Source organism: Chelonoidis abingdonii, chromosome 3 (genome assembly GCF_003597395.2).
Source record: "Chelonoidis abingdonii isolate Lonesome George chromosome 3, CheloAbing_2.0, whole genome shotgun sequence".
In the NCBI taxonomy this organism is placed as follows: Eukaryota; Metazoa; Chordata; order Testudines; family Testudinidae; genus Chelonoidis; species Chelonoidis abingdonii.
In genome coordinates, this window is record NC_133771.1 from 86,539,916 (window position 1) to 86,567,187 (window position 27,272).

Consider the following 27,272-nt stretch of genomic DNA (forward strand, 5'->3'; position numbering starts at 1 on the left):
ATAGTAGAATATTAGAAAGAAGATTGGAGTTAGCAGAAAAGCTGTTTCAATCCATAGCCGGGAGAAACAAAAGACCCCGAGTTCCTTTCCCTCCCAGACTTTTAAAAAAAATCCAGTTCTCTGATTGGTCCTCTGGTCAGGTGCTTGATTCCCCCCTGTCCACCCCTTACAGGTAAAAGAAAATTAACCCTTACCTATCTACTTATGACAGCAGTACATCTCTGTTCAAATAAACAATTATGCATAGTCACCTATATGGCCCTAGTATTTTAATACTCTTATCTCAGACCTTAAAATATGCAATAATCAGTTCACTCTATTTTCATTGCTAGAAAATGTATATAGTATTTTATGATCTAAACTCTTAAAAATAGATTTGTATCACCTGAAAATATTTTGGCTCCTCCATAAACTGAAGACTCAGACTGTGTTTGGCTTTTGTGCTTTTGGATGCAGATTGTGTCCTGCCTCTTACATTTTAACTCTTTAATCCTTACATCAAACAGATTGGGTTTTTTTTTTAAATTTATTGTTCACCAATTCATTTTAATTTGCTGTTAAAACTGTTACATGCAGTTGCTACCAAAATATAATTATATATTGAGTGGGGGCTATATTAATTTGCTCTTGATCAAATAAGACACATCCAGAAGATCCAGATGTGGATTTCCACAATATATCATAAATTCTGTGTCTGATAAATATGTTAAGTATCCATAAGTAGTCTACATATGTATCAAATAGGCAACTTTGGCTCAAGCTTAAAACCATTTGTATCAGTGTGTGCACATGCAAATTTTTAAAACCTTTTTTTAGTGGCAGTGTTAGTTGTTGCAGTACCTCCTTGGATTGTGTTTTTCTCAGTTATCTCATTTTTAAGCCAGAGTAGACAATTTCAGTACTTTATAATGTTTCCAATGAAAACATATACAATAAGGCTAAATTACAGTCTGAGTAATTGTGTGTTGCCTACCTAAAATCCCACTTCCTGGCCTAACCTGTCATGTAGTCTTAGTGTGCATTTCTTAAGTGATTGCTGCATTTCATTCAAACTGGCTGCATTTTATTGGAGTATGAAATTATTCTGGCATGTACAGTGAGTGAGGCAAGCAAGATTTGGCCAAGAGATTGTAAAAATCCTGATAAAGTGACATTAAGAATGTTGATTGTTAAATAATGCAGAAAATACCAAAAGCTAATAATGCTAAGTACCTGACTTAAAATGGGGTTAAACATTAAGGGGTCTGTTGTTCTTTATGGGAGCATGCTTGTGTGGGGCACAGGCTCGAGTATGGGGCAGTGCTGAGCCACATCACTCCAGTGGGAGCTCTGAGAAGCATTGTGCAAAGGCCCTGAGAACCCTCCAGTGTGAAAAGTAAATGACCACTGCTCTGCAGCACTGTGTGGCGTGCACTCCCTTCTGAGACTAACCAGCACTATTAAGTTGTGCAGGAGGGGTCAATGGCATGTCCCCACTCCCCCCTTGCATCCACAGTGAAGGATAATCTAGCCTTTAAAAGAAAAAAGTTGCATGAGAGGCACAAGACCAATACTGATCTTTTTTTAAAAATATTTATTTTAATCTATGTAACTTAATGTCATACATGTCCTAATCTCTGATATTTACTCCATACGTGCTTGTAGAAGTCCTAACTGCTTTTTTGTTATCAGAGTGCCAATTCCCAAGATGGTTTAGGTGACATCTGAACTTATTTAAATTTTCAAAAGCACATGGAATTCATAATAGGCAACTATATATTCTCTCTACAGCTGACAGCTACTTTGCGAAACTTGGTTGATTTACCTCTTTCAAGATGCCAGCTCCTGTGTAGTGGTGCAGTTTCAGAGCTCTGGGTGGTGCTGGAGAAGCGTATGAATGATAAGGATATATGTACCAATATTATCAGGATATTTAGGTATGTATGCAACACTGTTTCGATCATCAAAAGCCCCCAGTCTCTTGAGGTCTGATCCTGCGCCCATTGAAGTCAATAGTAGCTCCTTCGTTGACTTTAAAGGGGGCTGTGTTGAGCAGTTGTATTTGAAAAGACAGGCATTCATTAAATTGCTTGTGAAAAGTCAAGGAAAATTTTGTATTTTTATAACTTGTTCTATATTCATAGTCATAAAACTGTTTATTGTGGTTAAGGCTAAGATTTTGTCATGGTTATTTTCAGTAGAAGTCACAGGCAATAAACAAAATTCACAGAAGCTGTGACCTCTCTGTGACTTTTGCTGCTGTGGCTCCATGGTTTCCCCCACCAGTGTGGTGGCTGGGAGCTGTGGGGTTTCCCCTCTGACCGTGGCAGCTGGAAGCTGCAGGGGGGCTCCCTCCACCCATCGCAGTGGAAGCTGCAGGGTGACCATATTTCCCAAAGAGAAAACGGGACATCCCCAGCTGCTCACCCACGGGTTCCTCTCCCCTTCCACAAGGCTGTCGCCTGTTGCTGGAACCCTGAGAAGGGCCCCCTCAGGAGTCTGTCACCTGTCACTGGAACCTTGCAGGGAGGACCCTGTCACTGGAACCCACCAGGGCCCCGATGGCTGCCAGCTCCAGAGTCCTGCATGTCACCGAGGTCTCTGGAAGTCACAGATTCCATGACCTCCATGACATAGATGTAGCCTTAACCCATGACCTTACAAGCATGGATTTATTTTCCCATTTAAAAAAAATGTTTTGTACCACTGTGATATGTTAATCTCTGTGGGCCAAATTTAGACTTTATTGTTTAGGATGTCATTTCCTGTCCTTTAAAGAGAAATATCTTGTTTTTATTGTTAGTAATTTAATTGTTTTTAAAATGGACAAAAGTTATCTTCTAGTGTTTACAACTCAAACCTTACAGCAAGGATTAGATTTGCATATGCACAAAAATTTGTGAGACGTAGGGACATTATTACTTCAGCTATCACAGAGCACTGTAGGAGATTAGGTGTGGGAGATGGGGCCGTCCTTGTGCAGATGAAGGACTTCTGGTTAGTTTCCCCAGAAGAATCTCATTGTTGCCCAGGTAGCTCAGTGACCATTCCCCAAGAAGATGTGGTCCTTGCTAGGGAAATCCACCAGAGTGGGTCATCTCTAGGGTATGTCTACACTGCAGAGTAAGTCCAGGGTTCGAACTCAGGTTCAAGCCTAACTCCCCTTCCGCCTTCATACATATCATGCTAACCCAAGACTTGGACACAGGGTCCCAGGACCCCATGGTGGTGAAGGGTCCGAATTTGAGTCAAGCTGGGACCAGCGATTCAAGCCCTGTTGTTTTGCAATGTAGAGACAGCTCCAATGAATTTGTGTTCTGGGAGTCTGCCAAAAGCTTTCCACAGTCCCACGGCCAACTTTCTTTGTCCTCTGCACAGTCAAGTTTGTTGAACACTAAAGTTTTCCCACACTGCACCATGTGTGCAGTGAACAAAGGGCTAGAACAGTCACATTTTGGGAGGGCACTAGAAAGTCTGGAATTGGGCTCACATAATGCAGTGTAGATGCTGATGCCCAGTTGGGATCCAGGGTTCAACAATTCCTAACCTAGGGTTACAAATTAGTGTAGTATCAGAGGGGTAGTCGTGTTAGTCTGGATCTGTAAAAGCAGCAGAGAATCCTGTGGCACCTTATAGACTAACAGACTTTTTGGAGCATGACCTTTTGTGGGTGAATACCCACTTCGTCAGATGTAAGACATCTGACGAAGTGGGTATTCACCCACGAAAGCTCATGCTCCAAAACATCTGTTAGTCTATAAGGTGCCACAGGATTCTCTGCTGCTTTTACAAATGAGTGTAGACACTCAAGTCGTTGATCAAGAAATCAAGGGACTCCGAACTCAATTTCCACTGATTCTAGGCTTACAGTGTAGACATATCCCTAGAAAGTATCTTGTAGTATGTATGAGTAGCTCTTTGGGCCTCATCTTCACTAGGAAATGAAGATGTGCTCGTAACTCAAGTTAGCTAACTCTAGGTAAAATCCTAGTGAAGACAGTGTAGTCTGTATTTTTGACCCAAGTTAGCAGACTGAGTGGCTTGTGTGAAAACTACAATCTGCCTTGTCTTTACTAGGATTTTCTCTCAAATTGGGAACCTCTCAGTGAAGACAAGGCATTGAAGAGTTCCCCATGTCGCAGCATAAATCTGGACAGGGTTGATTGCAATATTGCAAGTGCTGAATGGGGTGGTAAATAATTTGAGAATTTTGCAGGAGCTGGATAAAAGGGTGTTGAGGAATTTTCAGGGAGTGGAAAGGATGTAGGCACGAGTAATTCTGAGTTTAGTTGTGAATAAAAGTTTGCCTTTGCCTTTGTGCTGCTGTGATAAGTTCCTCTTGCTATTGGCTGAAAGATTTACTGAAAAGCAATGTTTCCATTGACTTAATTGCTCAATCCTATCCCCAACAACTGTCCAGCCCCTGCTTTCTAGCTGGCAAAGGCACCACATCTAAAGAGAGCATGCCACCAAGAGCAGCTGCTTCTGAGTTCTGCCATGGTTTCCACTCCAGCCTTTAAAACAGGCAGAGCGTGGTTCTTTATGGTTTGTACAGGGTAGTTTCCATAGGCTTCCTGGGCAGGGAAAGCACAAAACACTTCTCAGCCCTAGTTCCTTCTCAGTTTGCTTCTCTCTGTCTGTGTAATCTGATCTCCAAAGATGAGTCCGTTCTGGAGTTTTGGTATGTTTTCTGTACATTTACTTCTTTCAGGGAGAGGTGGTTTTCTTTGTAGGCTGGCAAGTTGCTAAGGCTGAGAAGACAGGAGCATTTCCTAGATTACATCTGTGATTCAGTATAGATATGGAATAGGCAAACTTTTTGGCCCGAGGGCTACATCTGAGCATAGAAATTGGATGGCAGGCCATGAATACTCACGAAATTGGGGTTGGGGTGTGGGAGGGGGAGAGGGCTCTGGCTGGGGGTGCAGGCTCTGGGGTGGGGCCAGAAATGAGGAGTTCAGGGTGCGGGCGGTGGCTCCGGGCTGGGGCAGAGGGGAAGGAGTGTGTGGGGGTGAGGGCTGCAGCTGGGGGTGTGGGCTTGGATGTGAGGCTGGGGATGAGAAGTTTGAGGTATAGGAGGGTGCTCCAGACTGGGACTGAGGGGTTCGAAGGGTGGGAAGGGGATCATGGCTGGGGCATGGGGTTGGGGCATTGATGTGTGTTTGAGGGATCTGACTGTGGTGCAGGCTCTGGGGTGTGGCTGGGGATGAGGGGTTTGGGGTGCAGGAGGGGGATCAGGACTGGGGCAGGGGTTGGAGGGAATGGAGGGAAGGGGTGGTGGCTAAGGGGTGCAGGTTTTGAGCAGCGCTTACCTCAAGTGCCTCCCAGAAGCAGCGGCATGTCCCTCGCTCCACAGGCACCGTCCCGTCCACAGCCACCACCCCTGCACCTCCCATTGGCCGCAGTTCCTGTAAATTATAACTCCTTGTAATCCTATCTGATTCTGCAGACATTTTCAGGTACAATATTAACTGGAAGTAAAGGTTCAGCCAATTAACCATATAGCAGTGATATCTGTAGGCCAGTGTGGTCTCACTCCTCTTTGAACCATTAGGGTGGTGGGTACAGAGACATAGCAGCCTGAGGAGCTATAACGTTGGGTCAGATGCAGGAAGACAATGCCTTGAAGAGAGTTGGGAGGAGTATTCCTCATCCCTGCTGGTTTAAAGAATAGCACCAATGGAATTATATTGGGCACTAGCAGGCATGCAGAAGAAATGATGTCCTGTTCTTGTCTCCACTTGGCATCCCATACTATCTTAAGGCTAAAGGCCTCTGCTTAGTGTGTAAGGAATACTATTAGTGTTGGCACTCATGCCTGGGCTAGGCACATGGATTGAGGAAGGCTCCCCATGCCCTCTTCTGTCCCTCATTGTACTGGCACAGGAATAGCTAGAATTTTGTTCGTTGTTTGTGTTACACGTGCACAATAGTTGTTACTATAAATTCATCGGAGTTCAGTGTCATTCTATTATGTAACTGGCTGCCTGTATCTGTAGTAGAAGTACTAGCATTTCATTCTGTATCTTGGAAAACGTTACTTTGAGACTTGAAAGTAGAATGAATATATTTTATTTTGCAGAAGAAATAAAATGCTGTCATTTATATATATTTTATTTTTGTGTGTTTATAGCAAACTTTCTTCCTACAATGACTGCTGTGCAGCTCTGGCAGCATGCTCCAGATATTATGTCTTATTTTTAGCCCTTCTAAACAAACACCAGAAGAAGCAGGTCAGTATTTTCATCTCCTGCTTTTTATGTTTTAATCCTCTGTGTCTCTGTTATTGTATGCATGTAAACCCATTTTCAGTGACCTACTTTCATGCACATTTACAAGATAATAATTTAAAACAGTTGACATCATTTCTATATTAAGGAAATGGAATCATTTAGATTAAGAGGGCAACACAGAGGACAGACAGTTGATTAACTTGTCTATCCTTAGCGCACACATAAGCTATCCTCTGAATACTTATATTCTTCCCAAGGTTTTAAGTAGTAATAATGTTTTTTTAAAAGCAAGTGGTTTCTCAAATAACAAAAGTTTTTCCATATTTAAAATTGCTTAACTTTGGGAGCCTCCACATTTCAATTGTGGAAAAAGCTACAACTTCTTTTTATTAAATATCCAAACAAGCTCTCTAAAGGTACATCTACACTGCTGTAAAAAACCCTGAGGCACTGAGTCTCAGACCTTAAGCTCACATTGATTGACCTGAGGGCTAAAAATTGCAGCATAGATATTTGGGCTTGGGTTGGAGCCTGGGCTCTGGGACCCTCCTGCCATGCAGGGTTTCAGAACCAAGGCCTCAGCCCAAGCCTGAACATCTACACTGACATTTTTAGCACCACAGTCAGTCCCTCAAGCCTGAATCAACTGACCCGAGCCAGCCGCAGCCATACCATGGGTCTTCTATGACAACGTAAACATACTCCCAAGTATGGATTCTTATTATGTCTGAAAAACATACAGTGCCTTCTACAAAGCAACACAAAATTGTTTGAAACATATAGCTAGAAATAAAGTATTTGGGAATTTTCATATCTGAAAGATTGGCTAGAATTATGAGAGTATCCGGTTTATATGCTGTAATAAATAACTGGTTCGTAAGTAAGCACAAAATGTTTGTTGCCTGAGAACGCTGAGATTTTTAACCTGTCATATTTGTACTTTTAATAAATGGTTCTCATCCCATAGATCAGCTTTGTTTTTGCATGTTAAGCCCCATTTCTTCTTTATCAAAATATCACTTAGTAAGCAAATTCACTGTTTGTTAAAGCAAGTTTATTACTGTGTTGTGATGATTTTGTGTATGTGTTCAGGGTAATTTCTCCTTACAATGATTCTTATACACCCACCCAGAGATATTTGTACTATTGTAGTGCTGACAGACCCCGGTCAAGACCCCGGTCATTGGGATCGAATCTGGGAACTCTGGAGCTGAATGCATGATCCTCTACTGCATGAGCTAAAAGCCACATGGCCCTTAGCTAAGGCTGTAGTGCAGATTCATTAATCTCTAAGTGGTCTTGGTGCCACTAGAGGGGCCAGAGCACCACACCTAGGAGGTATGTGGGTTACACTAAGTTACTGAAGGCCTGCGCTGGCAGAGAGGGGGTCTGAATGATCTAACAGATCACTTTCTTCTCTAATATTTTTAGTATTTATAAACATTAGAGCTGTGAGGGTACATGCACGTTTTTGAGGTGCAGGTGTCATTACTACAATGTATAGTACTGAGAGTTAGTGGGTTTATATATCATCTTTTATCTGTTTAAAAGACAAACAAATCTCACAACCCAGCAAAAACTGTCTGTGGGAGGATGAGCAATGAGAGTACCAATGGATCAATCACAGTATGCCAATCCCAAGCATTCAAAATAATGAGGCAGGCTTCAAAAAAATCATAAGATTGTCTTAAACTCGTGAGTTTTTTTTTAACATTTTTTGTTTCTTGGTTTCTGGGGCTCTAGCATATATCTGGGTTGGAGTACCTAGCTTTTCTCTGCAACCCCTTAAGAGCTAGAAACTTACTTTAAAAAAAAAAAGAGAGAGAGGAAGAAAGGTGAGAGTCATTCTGAAACAAGTAATCAAATACTTTCAAGGAGCTGTGACTTTAAGAAAAAACACCAAATGTCATGATAACTCGTGATTAAATATGTCAGAGCTGGAAATACCACAGTTATTGAGCTTGCTGAGCAGCTTCTCGTTATCACTTAACTGCTCTGAGAAGATAGGGAGGGTTAAGTTGCCAAGATTCACATAACTACATGTGTTGTCATCTCACATAAGAAGGGAAATATGTGTGAGTTGGCAAGATGGATCTTCAGGGGTGGGCAGGGTTGCTCAACAGTCCCATTTTTAGACACATAACTGACCTGGCTCTCCTTGATGCCTTCTCCACAGCTGTTTTTGGAGAATGTTGGAGAGTCTTTGTTGGCTCTGTACCTCTCAAATGTCATGCATAATGGGCTGCCATGGACGCTTGTCTTGGGACCCAATATCCTGTATGTTGTGCCATGTGTACTTTCCCCAAGCTCCCAGCTGTCATTAGTGTTCAAGCCTGTTTCTCACCTTTTCTTCAGAGCCATTAGGAAAGACAGATGAGCACAGTTCCTACGCTCAAGCTCCCCTACCTCTTACATGTACTTCTTGAGCTGCAGCTATGTGAAGCATAGCTTTCTCCTCCTGCTGAGCTTGCTGATGATGGTGATGTCATTAGCCACAGGGAGGCCCTCTTTTAAAACAGGAAGAAAGTATATAAATGGGATGATGATTTCCATACAATGGTGTTTGTGTGTGTGGGTAAATATAATTAGAGACTAATCTTGATCTTACTTATTTCCCCCTCCTACCTTCCCTCCTCTTCCCCCCCCCCCCAGTTGAAATTATTGGGTTGTCATTGCGAATAGTTTCAGGTTGACCAAAATGGCATTTGTTAGTAAACAAACTATATGTCCAAGAAAATTTGCCCAGGTCTAGTTTTAATACTCACTTTCTAGAGAGGCACTGTCACGGTTACCCGACTATCTGTCCCTGGATTCCTGACTGCTCTCTCTGCGTTCACTCCTCCAGATAACAGGGCTCCTCTTTCACCTTTCTTGGAGTGGAATCTCACAATTCTCTCACTCTTAGACCAGATCCCTGGGCTACAGCATCCTGTGAGTACTTAGCAGAGCTGACTGTGATCAGACCCTGCAGGTCTCTCCTTTAGGGGTATGACCAGTGGTTAATGCACAGTGACCAGACACTTTCTCCAAATCAAGGTGTTGCTTAATTTTAACAGTAGGAACACAGCTCCCTGTAACAGAGAGAGGGTTTGAACACTCAAAGCTGCTCATAGGCCTGTTTATCACTTACTACCCCCTGAATGGTAACCAAGTAGTCCAACTTAGTCAGACCCTCCTACAGGGTCTGTCTTGTTTCCCTCTGCTCTGTTCTGCTTGAGCAACTCCTGACAACTACCCCATCCCGGATCTCTAGAATCACTTTTTAACTGTTTAGTGTCCTTTTGATTTTAGGTTCCAGCCTTGGTAGCAGGGGCGGCTCTTGGTATTTTGCTGCCCCAAGCACGGTAGGCAGGCTGCCTTCGGCAGCTTGCCTGCGGGAGGTCCCCGGTCCCGCAGATTCGGTGGCACGCCTGCAGGAGGTACGCCGAAGCCGCGGGACCAGCGGACCCTCCGCAAGCATACCGCCGAAGGCAACCTGCCTGCCGCCCTCATGGAGACCGGCAGAGTGCCCCCCCTGGCTTGCTGCCCCAGGCACATGCCCTGCTTGGTAGGACAACTGTGGAACTCTTAGCTGGAGCCTGTAAGTATAATCTTTACAGTTAAATACTCTGTCATAGCATCGGAGTTTAAGGCCAGAGGAGACCACCAGATCATCTAGTCTGATCTCCTGGAAATCACAGGCCACCAATATTACTCAGCACCCTTACACTAAACCCAACAACCAAAATTAGACGAAAGTATAACAGTGCTCAGGAGACTAGATTATTATGTAGTATAGACAGAGAACAGAAGGGACTGAGGTGGACTAGTGCCCATGGCTCCAGAATGGCAGGGAAATGATTAAGTCCTGCATCTTGGCAGGAGATTAGACTAGATGACCCTTGCGATCCCTTTCAATCCCATGATTCTAAGTAAGAAGTACTCAGATAATCCTGGCAAGTGATCCACACCCACACACTGCAGAGGAAGGTGAATCCCCCTCCCCCCCAGGTCACTGCCAATCTGACCTGGGGGGAAATTCCTTTCCATCCTTACACATGGTGATCTGTTAGATCCTGAGTATGTGAGCGAGAACCAGTAAGCCAAACATCTGAGAGGGAGAGAGACTGCCACGCCAGAACCCAAACTCTGGCCCTCCTTGTCCAATGTCCCTGTCCCTCCCTGTCTTGTCTCCTGATGTATTTATCAGGAGCTGGCTTATCTGCACCCATTGTCTGGCCTTTCTGGCCATTTTTCTAACCACCTGCTATTAAACTGAACTAACTTATGCATTCAACTCCCATTATGGCTACCCGTTCCTTACAACAGACAACCATATAAAATATATAATATTTCTAGATTAATACAAGCAGCCCCATGTTTTTCACAAGAGTTACTAATGCCACAGCTGAATTTATAAAAGTACCTATCCAATAACTGCAGACCATTATTGGCATCTCCTCTGCTATGAGACATCTCAGTCTTACAAGATACTGATTTTTTTTTAAATCTATTTCTGTTACTTTGTCTTCAGCTGTTGTTTTTTTCACTGATGAGTTTCAGTAGCTGTATATGGATTCTCTATTGTAAAAATTATTTTGGGTTAGCATAACTTTTTCTCCTTGATCCATATGTTCTGTCATTTTAGGCTTTTTGTTTAAGTGCCCTTTTTTAATACAGTAGTGACAGAGACCCTTCAAAAACATAAATTTATGTTAAAACCCCACCATAGCACACCAGTTTAAAGAGTGATGATGGTGATTGGTCATTACAGAGCCAAGAACTCTTAAGATTTTCTCCTGGGGTGTGTGTGTGGATGTGTAAATATTATCCTAGAGATATAACACACAGTATGATAAATAACACATTTGATTCTCTTGTATTATTAACTTTTGCTTAGAGAAAAGATCTTCCTGGGACAAATGTTCTGAAAAATCCCAAGGGAATTTTTATGGTGATTAATCTAAACAGCCACAGAGGGTCAGCCGTTCCCTACAGTATGATGGCTGATAATATGTCTGGCTAACGACATGCATAACTTCAGATATTTAAATTGTGATAATGTTTGTTTTTTCTCCAAAGAGATGTTGTAATAGAAGGATTCAAAATATATGCTTTAGACCAGGGATTCTCAGTCTTTTTCTTTCTGATTGCCCCCTCCTCCCCTCCAACATGCTATAAAAACTCCATGGCCCACCTGTGCCACAACAACTGTTTCTCTGCATATAAAAGCCAGGGCCAGTGTTAGGGGGAGCAATCAGGGCAGTTGCCTGGAGCCCATGACACAGAGGGTCCTGTGAAGCTAAGTTGCTCAGGTTTCATCATCAGCCCCGGGTGACGTGGCTTGGAGCCCAGGTTTCAGCCCTAGTTGTTGGAGCTTCAGCTTTCTGCCCTGGGCCTCAGCAAGTGTAATGCTGGCCCTGCTTGGCAGATCCCCTGAAACCTGCTTGTGCCCCCGGACCCTCCCTGTTTGAGAACAGGCACATGACTGGCTTAGAATATGTAGTGCTCAAAGATACGATCCAAACTGTCTCACCAGCTGGTGTCACATACCTACGTGTAATTCAGGTATAATAATTGGTAACCACTTTAACTAAGAAGGCCATATTATCGTTAGTAACTGCTGTAGCTAAGAGGGTGAATGCAACTGTTGGAGTATTCGCAAAAATATAAGGGAAGTGTATATGTACTCCTCTGCCTATGGTATTGGGGAGACCATTACTGGAGTACTGTGTCCATACTTCAATAGGAATGCTGAAAAATTGGAATGGCTTCAGAAAAGAGCTACAAGAATGATTAGAGATCTGGAAAACATGTCTTATAGTGAGAAGCTCAAGCTATTTAGTTCATTGAAGAGAAAGTTAAGAGAGAACTTGTCTGATAGTAGGCAACTCTTTAATCTAGCAGAAAAGGCATAATGAGAGCCAGTGATTGGAAATGGAAGTTAGACAAGTTCAGGCTAGAAATAAGGTGCACATTTTTAAGTGCAACAATAACATTCATTTTGGGTCACTGTTTATCTCTGGTTTTGACCTTGAATTTTCATTTCTAGTATGTCACTTCTAGATGTGTCCTGAATGTGTGGGGAAAGTTCCCTCACAGCCTGACATGACTGCTGTTTGTTTGCCTTCTGGGCAGACAGTCAGGCCCACTCATACCTTCTTTCAGAGAACACTTTGCAAAGCAGATTTATTAGTGCTGGCAAAGTGAAGAGTAAATTTACCCCACTTTGTACCAGGTGCCTAAAGTGAATCTGGTCAAAAGGGATCATAGATCCAGCAAATAAAATTTAAAAACTTGACCTGTGTCGTAGGGGGTGGGGGGGGAAGCCCTTGTGATTGGCTGCTTCCCCACTTTCTGCCTTCTGGGGTGTACGTAATCAGTCAGGGCTTCTGCAAGAACCAGCAAAGCTCTTCCCCCCCACCTCCTCCCCAAGAGTCAAAACCATTCCCATGGGAGGCGATGGGGAAGAAGAAAAATTCTATCATCTATAGGCAGCTCCATTCCTATTTGCCCATCTCCTCTGAGCAATGGGACGTTTCCTCTGCCCCTCTCTCTCTCACTGAAACACCTGGCCTGGGAAGGGGGAGAGAGGACCCTGCTGCAGCCTCCACACCAGCCCTAGGAGAGATGGGGGGGTGAAGGAGCTGCAGGAAGAGCAGAGGTGAGGCTGAGTGTGGCAGAATTGATGTGGAGACTGGAGGGGGCACAATTAATGGGCGACAGGCAGATATTATGTTGCTTTCATTTTTGTAGCATATCATAGACTGTCCACTTTTTTCAGACCAGTTTGAGTTATTACTTGTATTGAAGGAGGGATACGCCCCTGTGGAGGACTGGCAGAATTACCACCACCCTCCATCAGGGTTTGTACTAGAAGAGGAAGAGCAAACTTAGGCCATGTCTAGACTACCCGCCATATCGGCGGGTTAAAATCGATCCCTGAGCGCGCTTATATCGATTCCGGAACTCCACCAACCCCAACGGAGTTCCGGAATCGACATGGCGAGCCGTGGACATCGATCCCGCGCGGTGAGGACGGGTGAGTAAATTGATTTTAGATATTCGACTTCAGCTACGTTATTCACGTAGCTGAAGTTGCGTATCTAAAATCGATTTTCCCCCGTAGTGTAGACCAGCCCTTAGTTTAAAGCCAGGAACACAACAGAGCTCTGTGGTGGAATCTGCATTTTTGGCTTGATACATTTTTCCCCTCAGAGCCCGATACAGATGCCCAACAAACCAAACCATGGGCCTAGTCTCATGTCTGGTGATAGCACATCACATACTGCAGATAGAAAAAAATTATTAGGTCACTTGATAAAACATATTTAGGTCAAGATTATTGAGCCACTTGGCTTTCCCCTTTCTGCTTAATAAATCTGAACTTTTGAGGATCTTTTCGTCACGAATTCCAGAAAAATGGCTTATGAAGTTTAGCATTATTAGTTATCTTTAACCACCAAATTCTAATATAGCTATTCTTTTCAGTTTCTAATGTAAATCTCTGTAAAATACTGGGGGTCAGCAAATACAAATACTAACCTTCGTTGCAAGTGCAATGTAAGGGATAGACTTTTTTAGATTTAACTGGACAAAAATATTTGTCCATCTAAATGGACAAATGTGCATGACCATTATTGTCAGCAATTTCAAAATTAAGAGTTAATGAAGAGTATATATGTACACTGCGCTTTGGCTCTTTTAAATGCGTGTACATATTTGGTGCTAGTGCACAATTACATATGTGAAGGTGTTCTATTGTCTGTCTATTAAATTGAACAAGAAAGAACTCATGGTATTCAGTCATCCCTTCCTGGAACTTAGAGAAAAGGAACATAGTTTAAGAACATAAGAACGGCCATACTGAGTCAGACCAATGGTCCATCTAGCCCAGTATCCTGTCTTCCAACAGTGGCCAATGCTAAGTGCTTCAGAGGGAATGAACAGAACAGGTAACCATCAAGTGATCCAATCCCCTGTCGTCCACTCCCAGCTTCTGGCAAACAGAGGGTAGGGACACTCAGAGTATGGAGTTGCATCCCTGTCCATCTTGGCTTATAGTCATTGATGGATTTATCCTCCAGAAACTAATCTAGTTCTCTTTTGAACGCTGTTATAGTTTTGGCCTTCACAACGTCCCCTGGCAATGAGTTCCACAGGTTGACTGTGCATTATGTGAAGTAGTACGTCAAAGTACCTTTTGTTTGTTTTAAACCTGCTTCTTAACTTCATTGGGTAACCCCTAGTTCTCATGCAATTTGTAGGAGTAAATAACATTCCAATCCAGAAAGCCTTTGACAAGGTCCCTCACCAAAGGCTCTTACGTAAATTAAGCTGTCATGGGATAAAAGGGAAGGTCCTTTCATGGATTGAGAACTGGCTAAAAGACAGGGAACAAAGGGTAGGAATTAATGGTAAATAGATATCAGCACTAGAAAAGGTTCAGAAAGAGAAGCGTAAAATGATAGGGTTTGCGAGAGGGTCGCATATGAGGAAAGATTAAAGAGGCTAGGCCTCTCAGTCTTGGAAAAGAAGACTAATGGGGGATATGAAGCAGGTATATACAATATCGATGATTCGTGGAGAAAGTGGAAAGAAAAGTTATTTACTTTCCCATAATACGGAAAGAACTAGGAGTCACCAAATGACATTAATAGTAGCTAGGTTAAAAAATAAAAGGAGTTCTTCACACCAGCGTACTCAACTGTGGGAAGCTCCTTGCCGAGGTGTTGTGAAGGCTACTATAGAACAGTGTTAAAAGGGCAATGGATTAAATTCATGTGGTAAGTGCTATAAAATGGCTAATTAGCCAGAAGGGTGGGTAAAAGATGGTATCCCTAGCTCTGTTCTCAGAAGATGATGGATGGCGGGAGAGAGATCACTGATCATTGCCTGTAGCTTCACTCCCTCTGCGAGCACCTGGCATCGCCACTGTCGGTAGACAGATACTGGGCTGGATGGACCTTTTGTCTGACCCGGTACGGCCGTTCTTATGTTATGTTCTTACTTATTAACTTTCTCCAGACCATTCATGATTTTACAGACTTCTATCATATTCCCCCTTAGTCCACTCTTTTCCAAGCTGAGAAGTCCCAGTCTTCTGGAATTTTTGGAATTCATTTATACAAATTATTTTATTTGGCATCAAATATAGCCTGCAAATCAGATTTGGGTTCATTTTAGGGACAAGATCCAAATTCTTAAGAAGAAATAGGTCACCCATCCTTAGTCTCGCTCCTAACAGAGATCAAATAGTTTGTCATATCAATAGCTTTGAAAAGCCTGTTCAATTTAAATAGAGTGCTTCAATACACACAGAAATTATAGTGTTCCTCTGTCTTCAGTATTAAATCTGTGTGTGCTAGTTTCAAAAGGTAGTCTTACCTGTTGAAACCTATGTTTAGAGTCCTGCGAATCCACAGATGTCTGCTTTATATCTGCAGGAATCTGCATCCGCAGATGCAGATGTGGTTGTATTATTCACCATCCTTGCAGATCACGGATTAGATGTGGATCCAAATTTTTGGGCTCTACCTGTGTTGTACAAATCAACCTGATAAATACTCATGTATGTAGTTTATTTGCAAATATGCCTGAAATGCTTGCATGCTTTCTCAGTAAATATTCCAAACATTTGGCTATATGCTAGCCCCATCTACTGCTGATTTTTTTCAGATGTGCAAATATCCCATGTGTCTATGTACTATATTCTTGTAACTGCTTTCAAAGTGACATTCATCTCTAACTCCATTTATGGCTGTCTGAACAGTGGTTTTTGGTTTCACATTATTAAGCTTAGTTGTGCATATGGCATGCACATTTTTGAAAATTTAGCGAAAAATACGTAAAAATATAGCCTATAATTTCTGTAGTATAAAGTCACAGCTGCATTTTGTGTATTTGACTGTTATTTAAACTCTGTCAGTGGATGATAATGAAACTTCTGTAATACTTTTTAAAACAGGATGTGCTATGCTAAAAAGAAATAATATTTTGTAGACTTGTTTCATAGTCTGTAGGTGGAAAACATAGCTGAGATCACACTTCTCAAAATATCAGTTAAATTGATAGCTTTACAGTACCTGTCTGTCTATTCCCTGGTTGGCTGGGACTGTTGCTAAGCTGGTAATGTTTTAACCAAAATTAGAAAGTCAATATAAAGTAAGTTAAACTAGACCGCCTTCTTTTTTCACTTCTCTCTTCTGATTCATCAACTGTTTGTTGTTTCAAATTCTTTGTAGCCTTTGTGAGAAGGCTTCCATTGGGGACTGTGGTGCTTTATAGATGGTTACGTATAAATTTTTTTATTTTATAAGTATCTTGTGTTGGTGACATTCAGATGTTTGCAAAATAATAATAGTAGGAGCAATGCCACAGAGAGTCATACAGTGTTTAGCCCAAAGTGGGGAGAGAGACTAGAGGTCACTCGATGAGCCGCCCTGCCTGGCAAGTTCATTAGTAGTTGTGATGAACTCTGAAGATTATCTTCTTGTCTTTGGACATAGGTGTATCTCTCTGTGATGCAAGGCCTTGTGGGAGTAGCTCAAAAGAGGAGAAATTATTAGTGGAGGAATATATGATCCATAGAGAAATTTTTGCAGTTTAATCAATCAAATTTTAATACATGTACAGTAACAAGTTGCCATTCTTTGAATGTCTCTTGATAAAGTATGGGATTTATTCCTTGGGGGATTACAGTGTCTGAATGGGATTCCTGTATTTCAAGAAAAAGAACATGTAGAGTGTTTTTCAAAGCCATGATTTAGTGCAAGTCATTTAACAGTTAGGGGTAGACTAATTATGCTGCACTCAGGGGATTGCTACTTCTTTCCCTGTACTGTTGAAACAGAGCCAGTACTTGGACTTTCAGTTTTGGAAACTAGCCAGGTTTTGATGGGGGTAGAGAGAGTTTTTTGAGTAATTTCATCTTTGGGAGAGAAAACAAGGAGAATTCTGAAAGCTAAACCAGCCCATACTGTTGAATTAAAAGCCATTGGGAGTCAGGAGTAATGTTTTAAGATGACAGCTGAGTCAGTCAGCTCCGGCATCACACAAATTGCTGTATCCCCATGGTGGTCAAAATGAAGGCAATAAGAGAGATGTAATATTAAGATTGGGAGGTTGGTGATATGGCAGACTCGACCTTTTTCACTGGGCTTTTGATTTACCCAACACACTTTATTTAAACGAGTAATGCCAGGAGGATATAAACCTTTATATACACCATCTAAACAGAATTCTCATTGTTGGGTTTGTGCTTCCTAGTGGAAATCTTGTGACACCTCCATTGCTTTAAAATCTTTGTCTTTCTAGGGCAGCAGTAGCAGGGTAGAATGCATATGAGGCTCTATTGGCCATCAGAGCAACCCTGTGCTTATTTGGGAGACTGATTAAACCCCAATTACATAACCAGAATATCCATCTGAAATGTTCTTCTATTATCCTGTTGGGTTGTTGGTCATTTGATAGAAATAGACTACTTCTATTTAGGAGAGCCCCACAATTAATAACCTCTATGGTACTTGAACTCTGTGCCTTTTGTTAATTTTTTTTAAATCTCCTCCCTAAACTGGGTAATCAAATGCAGCATCAAAGATTATTTCCTTTTTTGCTGTATTTAGTGTTCCTCCATTTGCAGTGGAACTGATTTTAACTGAATTGTGAAATACATGAAATGCTGATGGTTTTTCAAATCACTAGCAACTTCAACTTTTCTCTCGGTGTAACATAGTTTGTTTATTTTATTGCAGGATTTAGTTGTCCGTGTTGTTTTCATTCTTGGCAATTTAACAGCGAAGAACAACCAGGCCCGTGAACAATTTTTTAAAGAGAAAGGAAGTGCTGACACCCTGATATCATTATTCCAAACCTACAATGAATTTGATTTGAATACAAAAAAAGAGAAACGTGAAGGAAAAGAAAATAAATCAAAACAAAAGCATCCTTCAGAAGCAGAAGATGTCCTTATAAAACTGATAAGAGTGCTCGCCAATCTCTCCATTCATCCTAATGTTGGTGCTGTTCTGGCAGCTAACCATCACATTGTGGCATTGCTTGTTACGGTGCTAGGTAAGGTTTGCATATTATGTTTGTTTTTTCATATATTATTTTCATTCAGTCTGTCAGGCAGATACAGTACTTCATTACTTCAGCTTAAATCTGCCATGTTGTGGAAGTATGAAAATCAATCTGCTAATTCATTCGAAACTTTACAGCATCTTTCCTGCAAGGCATTCAAAGGAGTGTCATGCATTGATAGGATTTATAGATCAGATTCTTAAAAATAATCCAGACTACACAAAAAGATTGGCAAACTGGGGGAATTTTCTTTTGAACATCTCAGACTGAAAACTCGTATAGTGAGATTGCCTTCTTGCCTCCTCCCTAAATAAGAAGAGGATTTTTTTTAAACAAAAAGTTTGTAATTAAGGCCCTGTTTCTGCAAGCACGTTCTGCTTGGTTCTGCCTTGGTACAGTAGACACGATCTGCAAAACTTACATGCCAGTATATTTTAAACACTGTTATCCAAATCAAGGGAAGTTCTGTATATGAAGAACTTGGAGGATGGAGCTTTTATTGGTATTTCTGAGCTACTTGCTGCTGCTAGCAGCTGTAACTCATCTCGCTGAAAAATGGAATAATTTGGCATACTAGCAGCATGATGGCTGGAACCATAAATTGTTTCCATCCTGCTTTTATATAGGTTTAAGAGCAAGAACAATTTCAACAGTGCCAGCATTCACAAAGTCTTTGTTACCAGTTTTTGTTTGTTTGTAATAGTATTAGGGTGTGCTGTTGCTGCAGTACAGATACACTTAGAATGGGGGCAGCTACCAAGTAGCCTTCAGACTAAATGCAATCCTGCTTTGCCACTTCCTATTACAATAGTACCTCAGAGTTATGAACATCAGAGTTACAAACTGACTGGTCAAACACACACCTCATTTGGAACTGGAAGTATGCAAGCACACAGCAGCTGAGACAGAAGGGAAAAAAAAGAAATACAGTACAGTACTGTGTTAAACCTAAACTACTAAACAAATGAAGGGAAAGTTTGTTGGGGGGAGGGGAGAGTTTGACAAGATAAGGAAACTGTTTCATTGCTTGTTTCATTTAAATTAAGATGATTAAAAGCAGCATTTTTTATCTGCATTCTAAAGTTTCAAAGCTGTATTAAATCAATGCTTACTGTAAACTTTTGAAAGAACAATCATAACGTTTGTTCAGAGTTACAAACATTTCAGAGTTATGAAACAGCCTCTGTTCCCGAGGTGTTCGTAACTCTGAGGTTCTACTGTACTACAGAAGTGCAGGCCTCAGAGTCCACAGCCCCTAACATTTTTCATTAATCCTTTTTTTCCAGCTTTACCTAGCAGACAGTGGTTTATCTTGGGCAGAGCAATCTGCTTCGCTTCCTTAAAATTAGTTGTAATCCCCCATAGTCAGGCAGATTACCAATATAACCCTTGTTTAAGCAGAGTTAGGGTGCCACAACCATACAGGCTGTGAATTAATTTTGTTGAGCTGTAATCAATGTTCTAAGGTAAGACTGATGTGTGTATATATATTTTTAAAATATCAGAATACAAGTCAGTTGATGACTGTGAGGAGCTGGTGATCAACGCTGCTGCAACAATCAACAATTTATCCTACTACAAAGTGAGGAATTCTGTAATCGAAGACAAGAAGCTACACATTGCAGAGTGTAAGTTTTTTAAAAATCCAATTCCTTCTGTATGTCTTTTAGAATATTCGGGTAAGATGTATATTTTGATTGTTAGGGCAATGTGGGAAAGAGTCATTAAAAATATTTTGTGATATACTGTAGGAATTGCGTAGAGCCAAATTTTTCCCATCACCGAAGAGAATCCCTGCATGCATCCAATGCCAGACCCTCATCTTTAGAACTCTGTGAAATCATTACAGTGTTGGCAGAAACAGCCTTTCTCCCCCCAAAAATTTGCGTACTCACCAGATTGTTTTCTCTTGTGCAATTTTCGGTAGAGCTATTCAAAACTTCAGTATCTAAAATGTGAAAATAGTATTATGGGGTTGTTGCATGTGTTTTTTGACTCCAGATTTGCTCAATTTACAAGTAAAAAGTTTTAAAAGATCAAACCAGCAGCCCTGGAAATTTGATGATAATGAAGTAATTGTGGTGCCTGGATGCTGCATCTGAGACTGGGGCCTCTCTGTGCTAGATACTGCACAACAGTAAGAGTCCCTCAAGAGGATACATCTAAACAAACAGAGGGTAAAAGGAGGGGCACAGAGATTGGAAGTGGCTTACCCAAGGCTACACAGCAGATCGATGACAGAACCAGGAACTGGAACCCATGTCTTCTGACTTTCAGCCCAGTGCCCTCTCTGCTAGCCCATGTTTCCTCTCTAGCAGGGCCGACTCCAGCTTTTTTGCCGCCCCAAGCGGCAAAGCAAAAAAAAAAAAGATAAAGCCGACCAGCCGCACTGCGGCGGCAGCTCAATCGTGCTGCTCTATTCATCGTCGGCAGGTCCTTCACTCTCTCTTTTTCTCTTCAGTGGCAGCTCAAAGAGGGACTGAGGGACCTGCTGCCGAATTGCCGCCCCAAGCACCTGGTTCCTTTGCTGGTGCCTGGAACTGGCCTTCTCTCTAGGTAGCAATGGTGGCTGTTTTATGAGCCAAAATGGGATCCATCTCTTTCCCCCAGAGCTGTAATGGCTCTCAGTGCTAACAGGAGAAAAAAATTAATAAATTTGTAACTAACATAAGCAGACATGACTGACTGTATATAGGGAGCAGATCTGGGAAGTAAGATATCATTTTTACCATGGCTGCACTAGGCAATGCTTCCTTGTGTTTTTTGTTATAGCGGATGAGGCTTTAAGACCTTTCTCTCATCTTTTTAACAGTATTTTGCATTTCAGTATGAAATGCAATTCTACAAGTCTGCTGATCAAATGGATTTGCAGAAGTGTAGAAAACTGTTCAGTGGTGAAAATCCAAGTTTAGAAATAGCCTAGGGCCAATGCCACCTAATAACTATTGGCCAGGAGCCAAATTCCAGCTCTGAGACCACACCACAGGCTGTATCAGTTGTTGGCAGCCTGTGCTGTCAGTCTCATCACCATTGTTGTGATTAGCTACCGGTGTGGTGCTCTGCTCTTGTTCGATGATGATAACAGTTGTCTGTGAGCATGTTCCCTCTGTGTGCTGCCCCGGCTCTGCGCAGATAGCTGACACAGCAAACCCCGAGAGAACCCCCAAAGACCACAGACTCTAGTAAGGTACAAAGGAACCTGAGCCAGGTTTATTGTCAAACGAAGCACAGTAATACTTTCCTATAGACTCTACAGGACATACTATGAATATGTGCCCCCTGGCAATAGATTGGCTCAGTCAGTGGCAGGACTTTCCACTGCCCCCTAGGCCAGACAAAGATACGCACTCTGGGACTTACTTTTGTACAGTTATAGGACAGATTACTCATCCCTACTGACGTATTGAAGTACAGCTCCTTGGCTCATTAGGATGCTGTCTCCCCTTTGATCATGTTGTTCCAGACAAACAGCTCTATCCACCATGCTGTCCTGTCTTCAAGATGCACCCGCCTGTTCCTTGTTATGTCTATGGAGTGTTCTTGTATCGGGCTGTCCAGGTGCCATCTTGGCACAAGTTCCTCTTGTTAGCACTTATATGTGTGAACGCACCTGCTTCTAAGAACCCTCTTCTTGCCAACTTCTGTGAGCGAGGCCTGCCTCTGGCTCACAGCCCAGCTTTTGCTTAGCAATGCCTGGAAGTACTTTGGTTCAGGCTTCAAGCCTCAGACTAGGCCTCTGACACAAAACTTTATATTTCAGGGCCTCATATTACTACAACCATCTCTGCCACCACCCACATTCCTCTCTTCCCTTCATTTCACTGTTTGAACTAAGTAATTTGTAGGAGAGGTTGAGCCCTTGTAGCAGGAGGGCCGGACAGTTGCTTACTCCAGGAAACATGTTGAGAAATACCTGCTGTGTGATGCCGTCAGGTGCGCTCCAAAGACACAAAATGTGTCACTTAAGAAGGCTGAGCCACAGTTAAGTAATCTCTGGTAAACAACATCCAAAGGAAGGATGTGAATGAAACCAAACTATTCTCACTCTCCTCTGTCTGGAAAGAAAGGAAGAGTGGAAGGTTCTCACTGGCGTACTCCCTTACATGAAGAGGGGTGGGTTTCAGTGGTTCCCTCTTTCACTGCAGAAGATTCCCATGAATGCTGATGAATGGTGGCTCCTGCAGCAGTCTTGACTGTGCATTGAAAACTAACAGGGCAATTCATGACTCCTAGGCAATGCTGGAGACCAGTTTGTTTCTGCTGGAAAATATAGTGGTGTCATGTGAGCTACTCACGTTAAACTGCTGAACAGGAAGCGGCCAGCAGAAAAAGCTTTCAGACTAGCTGCAGTGTTCATCATTGCCAGTTAGGACAAATCTGCTTGTTATTTCACTGGCCGTAGTGAGCACGAGAAAGAGGGTTGTGGACCTCAAGCGGTTTGTGAGCTACATGAGTTTTGAAGTGCTTGGCCTTTAGGGGGAACTTAAAAGAACTTTCTGAATATTTATTTTAATAAACTCATGATGTATATACTTAAAAGCATGGACAAGTTGCCAGAGGAGATGGGACAAGAGTTTCTTGCTATGGTGGTTGAGGAAAAGATGGTGTCCAGGATCTTGCTTCAGGCTGCATTAGATGCTGTGGATTCTGTGACTAGAGCCGTGGTGTTGGCCATCACAGTGCACAGATGTTCATGACTCCAATCATCAGATCTTTCTCAAGAGGTCCAACAAGCTATCCAGGACCTGGCTTTTGAGGGACTGACGCTTGTTTCGCAGCAGACCAACTACAAGCTACATAGCCTCAAAGACTCTAGCAGTTCACTTAAGTCTATGGAAACCTTTTACTGGGTATATTTGCCAGTCTGAATGGAAAAGATTCTCTGTCTGGTCCCAGCAAAAAGGGATTTCCCCAATCTGGGCTCCGAGTCAGCATGTGCTAGACTTTTGTTATACTTGAAACAGCAAGGCATTGCCATTAGTTCCATCAGGGTCCGCATATCTCTGCTTTCCACCCTTCAATTTATAATCATTCACTTTTCTCCAGTCATATGTCACTAAGGTTTTTGAAGGGTTTGGAGCATTTATATCCACAAATAGAAGATCCTATTCCCTTTTTGGACTTGAATCTGGTGGTAAAGCTCATGGGTCCTCTCTTTGAACTGCTGACTACTTGTTCATTGCTCCATCTCTGAATTAAAGTAGCCTTCTTGGTGGCAATCACATTCATCAGGAGAATGGGTGAATTATGAGCTTTGGTGCTTGACCCTCTAAATAGTCTTCTAACAGGAACAGTGTATACCTCTGTCCTCATCTGAAATTTCTGACCAAACTCTTTTCTCACTTCCACATCAGACAATATATTTAACAAATTTCTTTCCTAAGCCTCATGCTCATAAGGATGATGAAAGACTGCGCATATCAGATGTTAGGGGAGCATTAGCATTTTATTTGGACAGGACTAAACTGTTTAAATAGTCTTCACAATTGTTTGTGGCGATTGCAGACAAGAATGAAGGGCCTTCAAGACTCATCTCAAAGAACCTTGTTGTGGATCTCTTCTTATATACATTAGTGCTATGACATGACCAATGTGACTCCATCAAATAGAGTGCTAACTCATTCAACTAATCTCACGTGCCTTTGCAGCCTTTCTAGCCCATATGCCTATTTTATACATTTGTAGAGCGGTACCTTGGTCTTCAGTGCAAACTTTTTCTTCTCATTGTGCCATTTTTCAATAGTCTAGAAATGACACTAGATTTGGATGTGTAGTCTTTCAATCGTTATTCAGGTAGATGCCAATCCTGCCTCCAGATTGAAGTGATTATACGTGGACTGGACACATGCAATCACTTGAAGAAAAACCAGTTACAAACTTGTTCTGTTTCCGTTGTTCTCTGATATGTATTGAACATATCCATTCCACGTCAGGTGTGCGCACACTCATGTACCGTTGTCGGGGCAGTGCATGTGCCCTCTGCTGCCTCGTGCTGCTGTATGATGATATAAATGGCAGAGCTGCCCCCAACCCTTCTCAGTTCCTTCATACTGGACAGACTCCAATATAGAGGGGAATGAGAATGGGTTGTGGAATGGACATGTGCAGCACATATCCGAGAACAACAGTTAGAACAGGTTAGTAACCATTTTTTTTCCCCTCGGGGAGCAGATATTATATGAACTGTCATGTGCTATACAGAGCTTACTGTTTCTATTTCTGTAATCAGAATCACTCTACTGACAATCTGTTGTACTGTACTTAGGAAAAGTAGATGTTTTGATGGTAGAAACTAGATACTAAGAAAAGATTTGTATTTTTAATATAAATATTGTATTTATAGAAAGATGTGACATCCCTGATAGATCTTGGGTGATTAAGGATTTGGTCCTGCAGTCCTTAACAAAGACAAAACTTCCATTGCAATGAGTGGGAATATTAGCTGAATAAGGGATGCGTTTATCATCATCTATCCCTCCCTTCTCTATCATTGTCAGCAACTTTATCATTCTTCTGGTGAGATTGATTTGCAGTCTTGATATTCCCTGTGATTCCCTCGTCGTCTCTCCCACAAACAATCCCTAAATCCTGTATTTTTTCTGCTAGAATGTCTGAGAATCCTCCATTCTTCTTCAAAAGATGTCCCTGTGGGTGCTCCACTCTAGGTGTCGGTGCGTCCCTGCGCCTTTGATCGGAGATTTTTTACAGCAGTACTCGTAGCGGCCACGCATGCTTAGAACCTGTCACTCACTCTGAGTATGTCACTAGTGAGCATGCACAGCCGGTACCCTCAGTTCCTTCTCTGCCGCCCCCGGCTTGAGACGGAGCTCAGCAAACTCCTTAAGATTTCTTTCCCCATCTTAAAATACCTGTATTTAGACAGTTTTTTCCTGTTAGTTAGCTGTTAGTTAGTGTTACCTACCTTTCTTCCTACTTCTTAAAAAAAAAAAAAAAAAAATGTTCTTGTCTGTCAGCTGCTTCAAATATGCCTGGCTTCACAGGCTTTAAATGCTGCTCCCTCCTGTAAGGACGCTATCCCTCTCTCTGATGGACACTCCAAGTGTATAAAGTGCTTGGGGGAGACTCATATTCCCCAAAAATGTTCTCACTGCACTAAATTAAACTCTAGAGCGAGGAAGGACAGAAAGTTAAAGCTAAAACTTATTCTGCTTCAAAAATCCCTGCAGTCCGCCTCAGACCCTGGCGCGGACTCTGCCTCCACTCTCAGACACAGCTCTAACCCTTCAAAGAAACTGAAGAAAACAGCTAAACGTGAGCACTCACAATCTAAACAAGGCTTCACTGATAAACCTTCTCCGGTCAGCTCATCAGTTTCCTTACTGATGTTTCCCCGCCTGAGTACGTTTGACTAGCCGGGCTCCTCCGGTACCGCACTAAACCTGCCTGTGCTTTCGGTGGCAGCGCGAGGCTCTGGTGCCGAGGCGACAGGCTTTCAGTTGCCTGCCTTGATTGTGGCACCTATCGGCACCGCGATGAATGCGGCACTGACAACTCCGGCACCCGCGGAGGCACCGCAGCCTGCTATTAATAGCACAGCACTGCCTGCGGCACCGGCATTACTACCGCTACTTGGCACGGAGCCAAGACTCAGAACTCTGGTGTCAGCCCGGGTTCCCTCACAGGATCTGTATCAGCCTTCACCTCCGACTGCCCCAGCGCTGCAGTTTACCCACTCAAGTGCCCTCCTAGTGTCACCTACACTGCAATCGCCCTTTCTTGGGGATGGCTTCTCCCTGACAAATAATATTGGGTCCAAGCAGTCTTCCTCCAGTGAGGAGGAGTCTGAACTGCAGGCTGATGTTCCAGTGCAATCTGAATTCTACACTCAGAGTCCTGTCACCCACGGACACAGGAAAGTTGTCCCAAACCACCCTCAAGATCCCACCTCCTGGTGTGTTAACCCCTGGATGGCACCTCCTATGCCTTTTCCATCACCATGGCAGTTTTGGGCTCCGTGACTATCTTTCCCTCGGCAGCATGTCCGCTATTCTACTCAGGCTAGACGCAAACGTCCAAGTCATATGACTCATTTGGCAGCACCCTCCCATCCTCAGGATCAATTAACTCCAATTCCTGATCCAGTATTACCTAACGTAACAACCGATCCAATACCTGAGGAGGCGTTACTTCCTTCCCCTCCCCCGCCATCAGATGATTTTTCGAAATTCCAAAATCTCTTCAAAAGGGTTGCCAATGAGCTTAGAATCAATCTGGAGGAAGTACCTGATCAACAACATGAGCTAACAGACATCCTGCAACCATCTTCGTCGTCCAGATTGGCATTACCAATTAATCTGGCCCTTCTGGAACCTGCTATGCTTTTGGAGTCACCTATTGCACAGGACTCTGGCCCAGACCATGTCTCTGTGCTCCTACACCTACAGTTTCCCTCCTTCCTCTCACTCCCCTGTATCAAGAGGAGCCAATCAAAAGTACTGGCGGGAAACTGCCTGAGTTTGCCTTAAAAACAGACATTTTTGAAACTAACAGCAGAAAAGACCAGGCAGCAATGCAGGAACCTGATCCAACCACGGGGGTCCTCTGGGGTCCTTTCTCCGCTCCAGGTTTGGAAAAAAATTTTGCCGCGTACCCCCATTTTTGAACTCTCCTCCCGAACAACGAATTTGTGCGTGGAAATCTCTCTGATACTGAAAGCGATCGAAGTCCTCTCTCCATCCTCCAATGCTACTGCCTGTTTCCTGTCTGTATTTGCTGCTGTCCTGGGAATTGGTAAGAGCTCTCTCTCTCTCTCTTGCAGCTCCCTTGTCCTAGCTGCTGGCCTTGTTTCCCAAGCAGAACAGACCCAAGCTAACTCTGGGTCTGTATTCTATACTTCTGTTTCTTGGCTCAGGCAGCGCCTTGCTGCTAAAAAAAAGCCTGTGCTGCTGCTGGCTGTCCTCTGGACTGTATCCTGGGCTGCCAGCTTGCAGCCGCCCAATCAAGAGGATCCCCCCCCCCACTGCTGCTAAGGTGCACCTA

General features: G+C 42.8%; 1 protein-coding gene across 1 annotated transcript in view; it reads left to right on the forward strand.

Moving 5' to 3' along the window:
- Nucleotides 1-27,272, forward strand: part of ARMC2 (armadillo repeat containing 2) — a 132,968-nt gene that overhangs the window by 80,446 nt on the left and 25,250 nt on the right. Inside the window, exons 12-15 of the mRNA XM_075063878.1 lie at nt 1,771-1,916; nt 6,113-6,212; nt 17,945-18,263; nt 19,778-19,900. Of these exons, the coding sequence (XP_074919979.1) occupies nt 1,771-1,916; nt 6,113-6,212; nt 17,945-18,263; nt 19,778-19,900 (688 nt within the window). The remainder of the gene's footprint in view (nt 1-1,770; nt 1,917-6,112; nt 6,213-17,944; nt 18,264-19,777; nt 19,901-27,272) is intronic.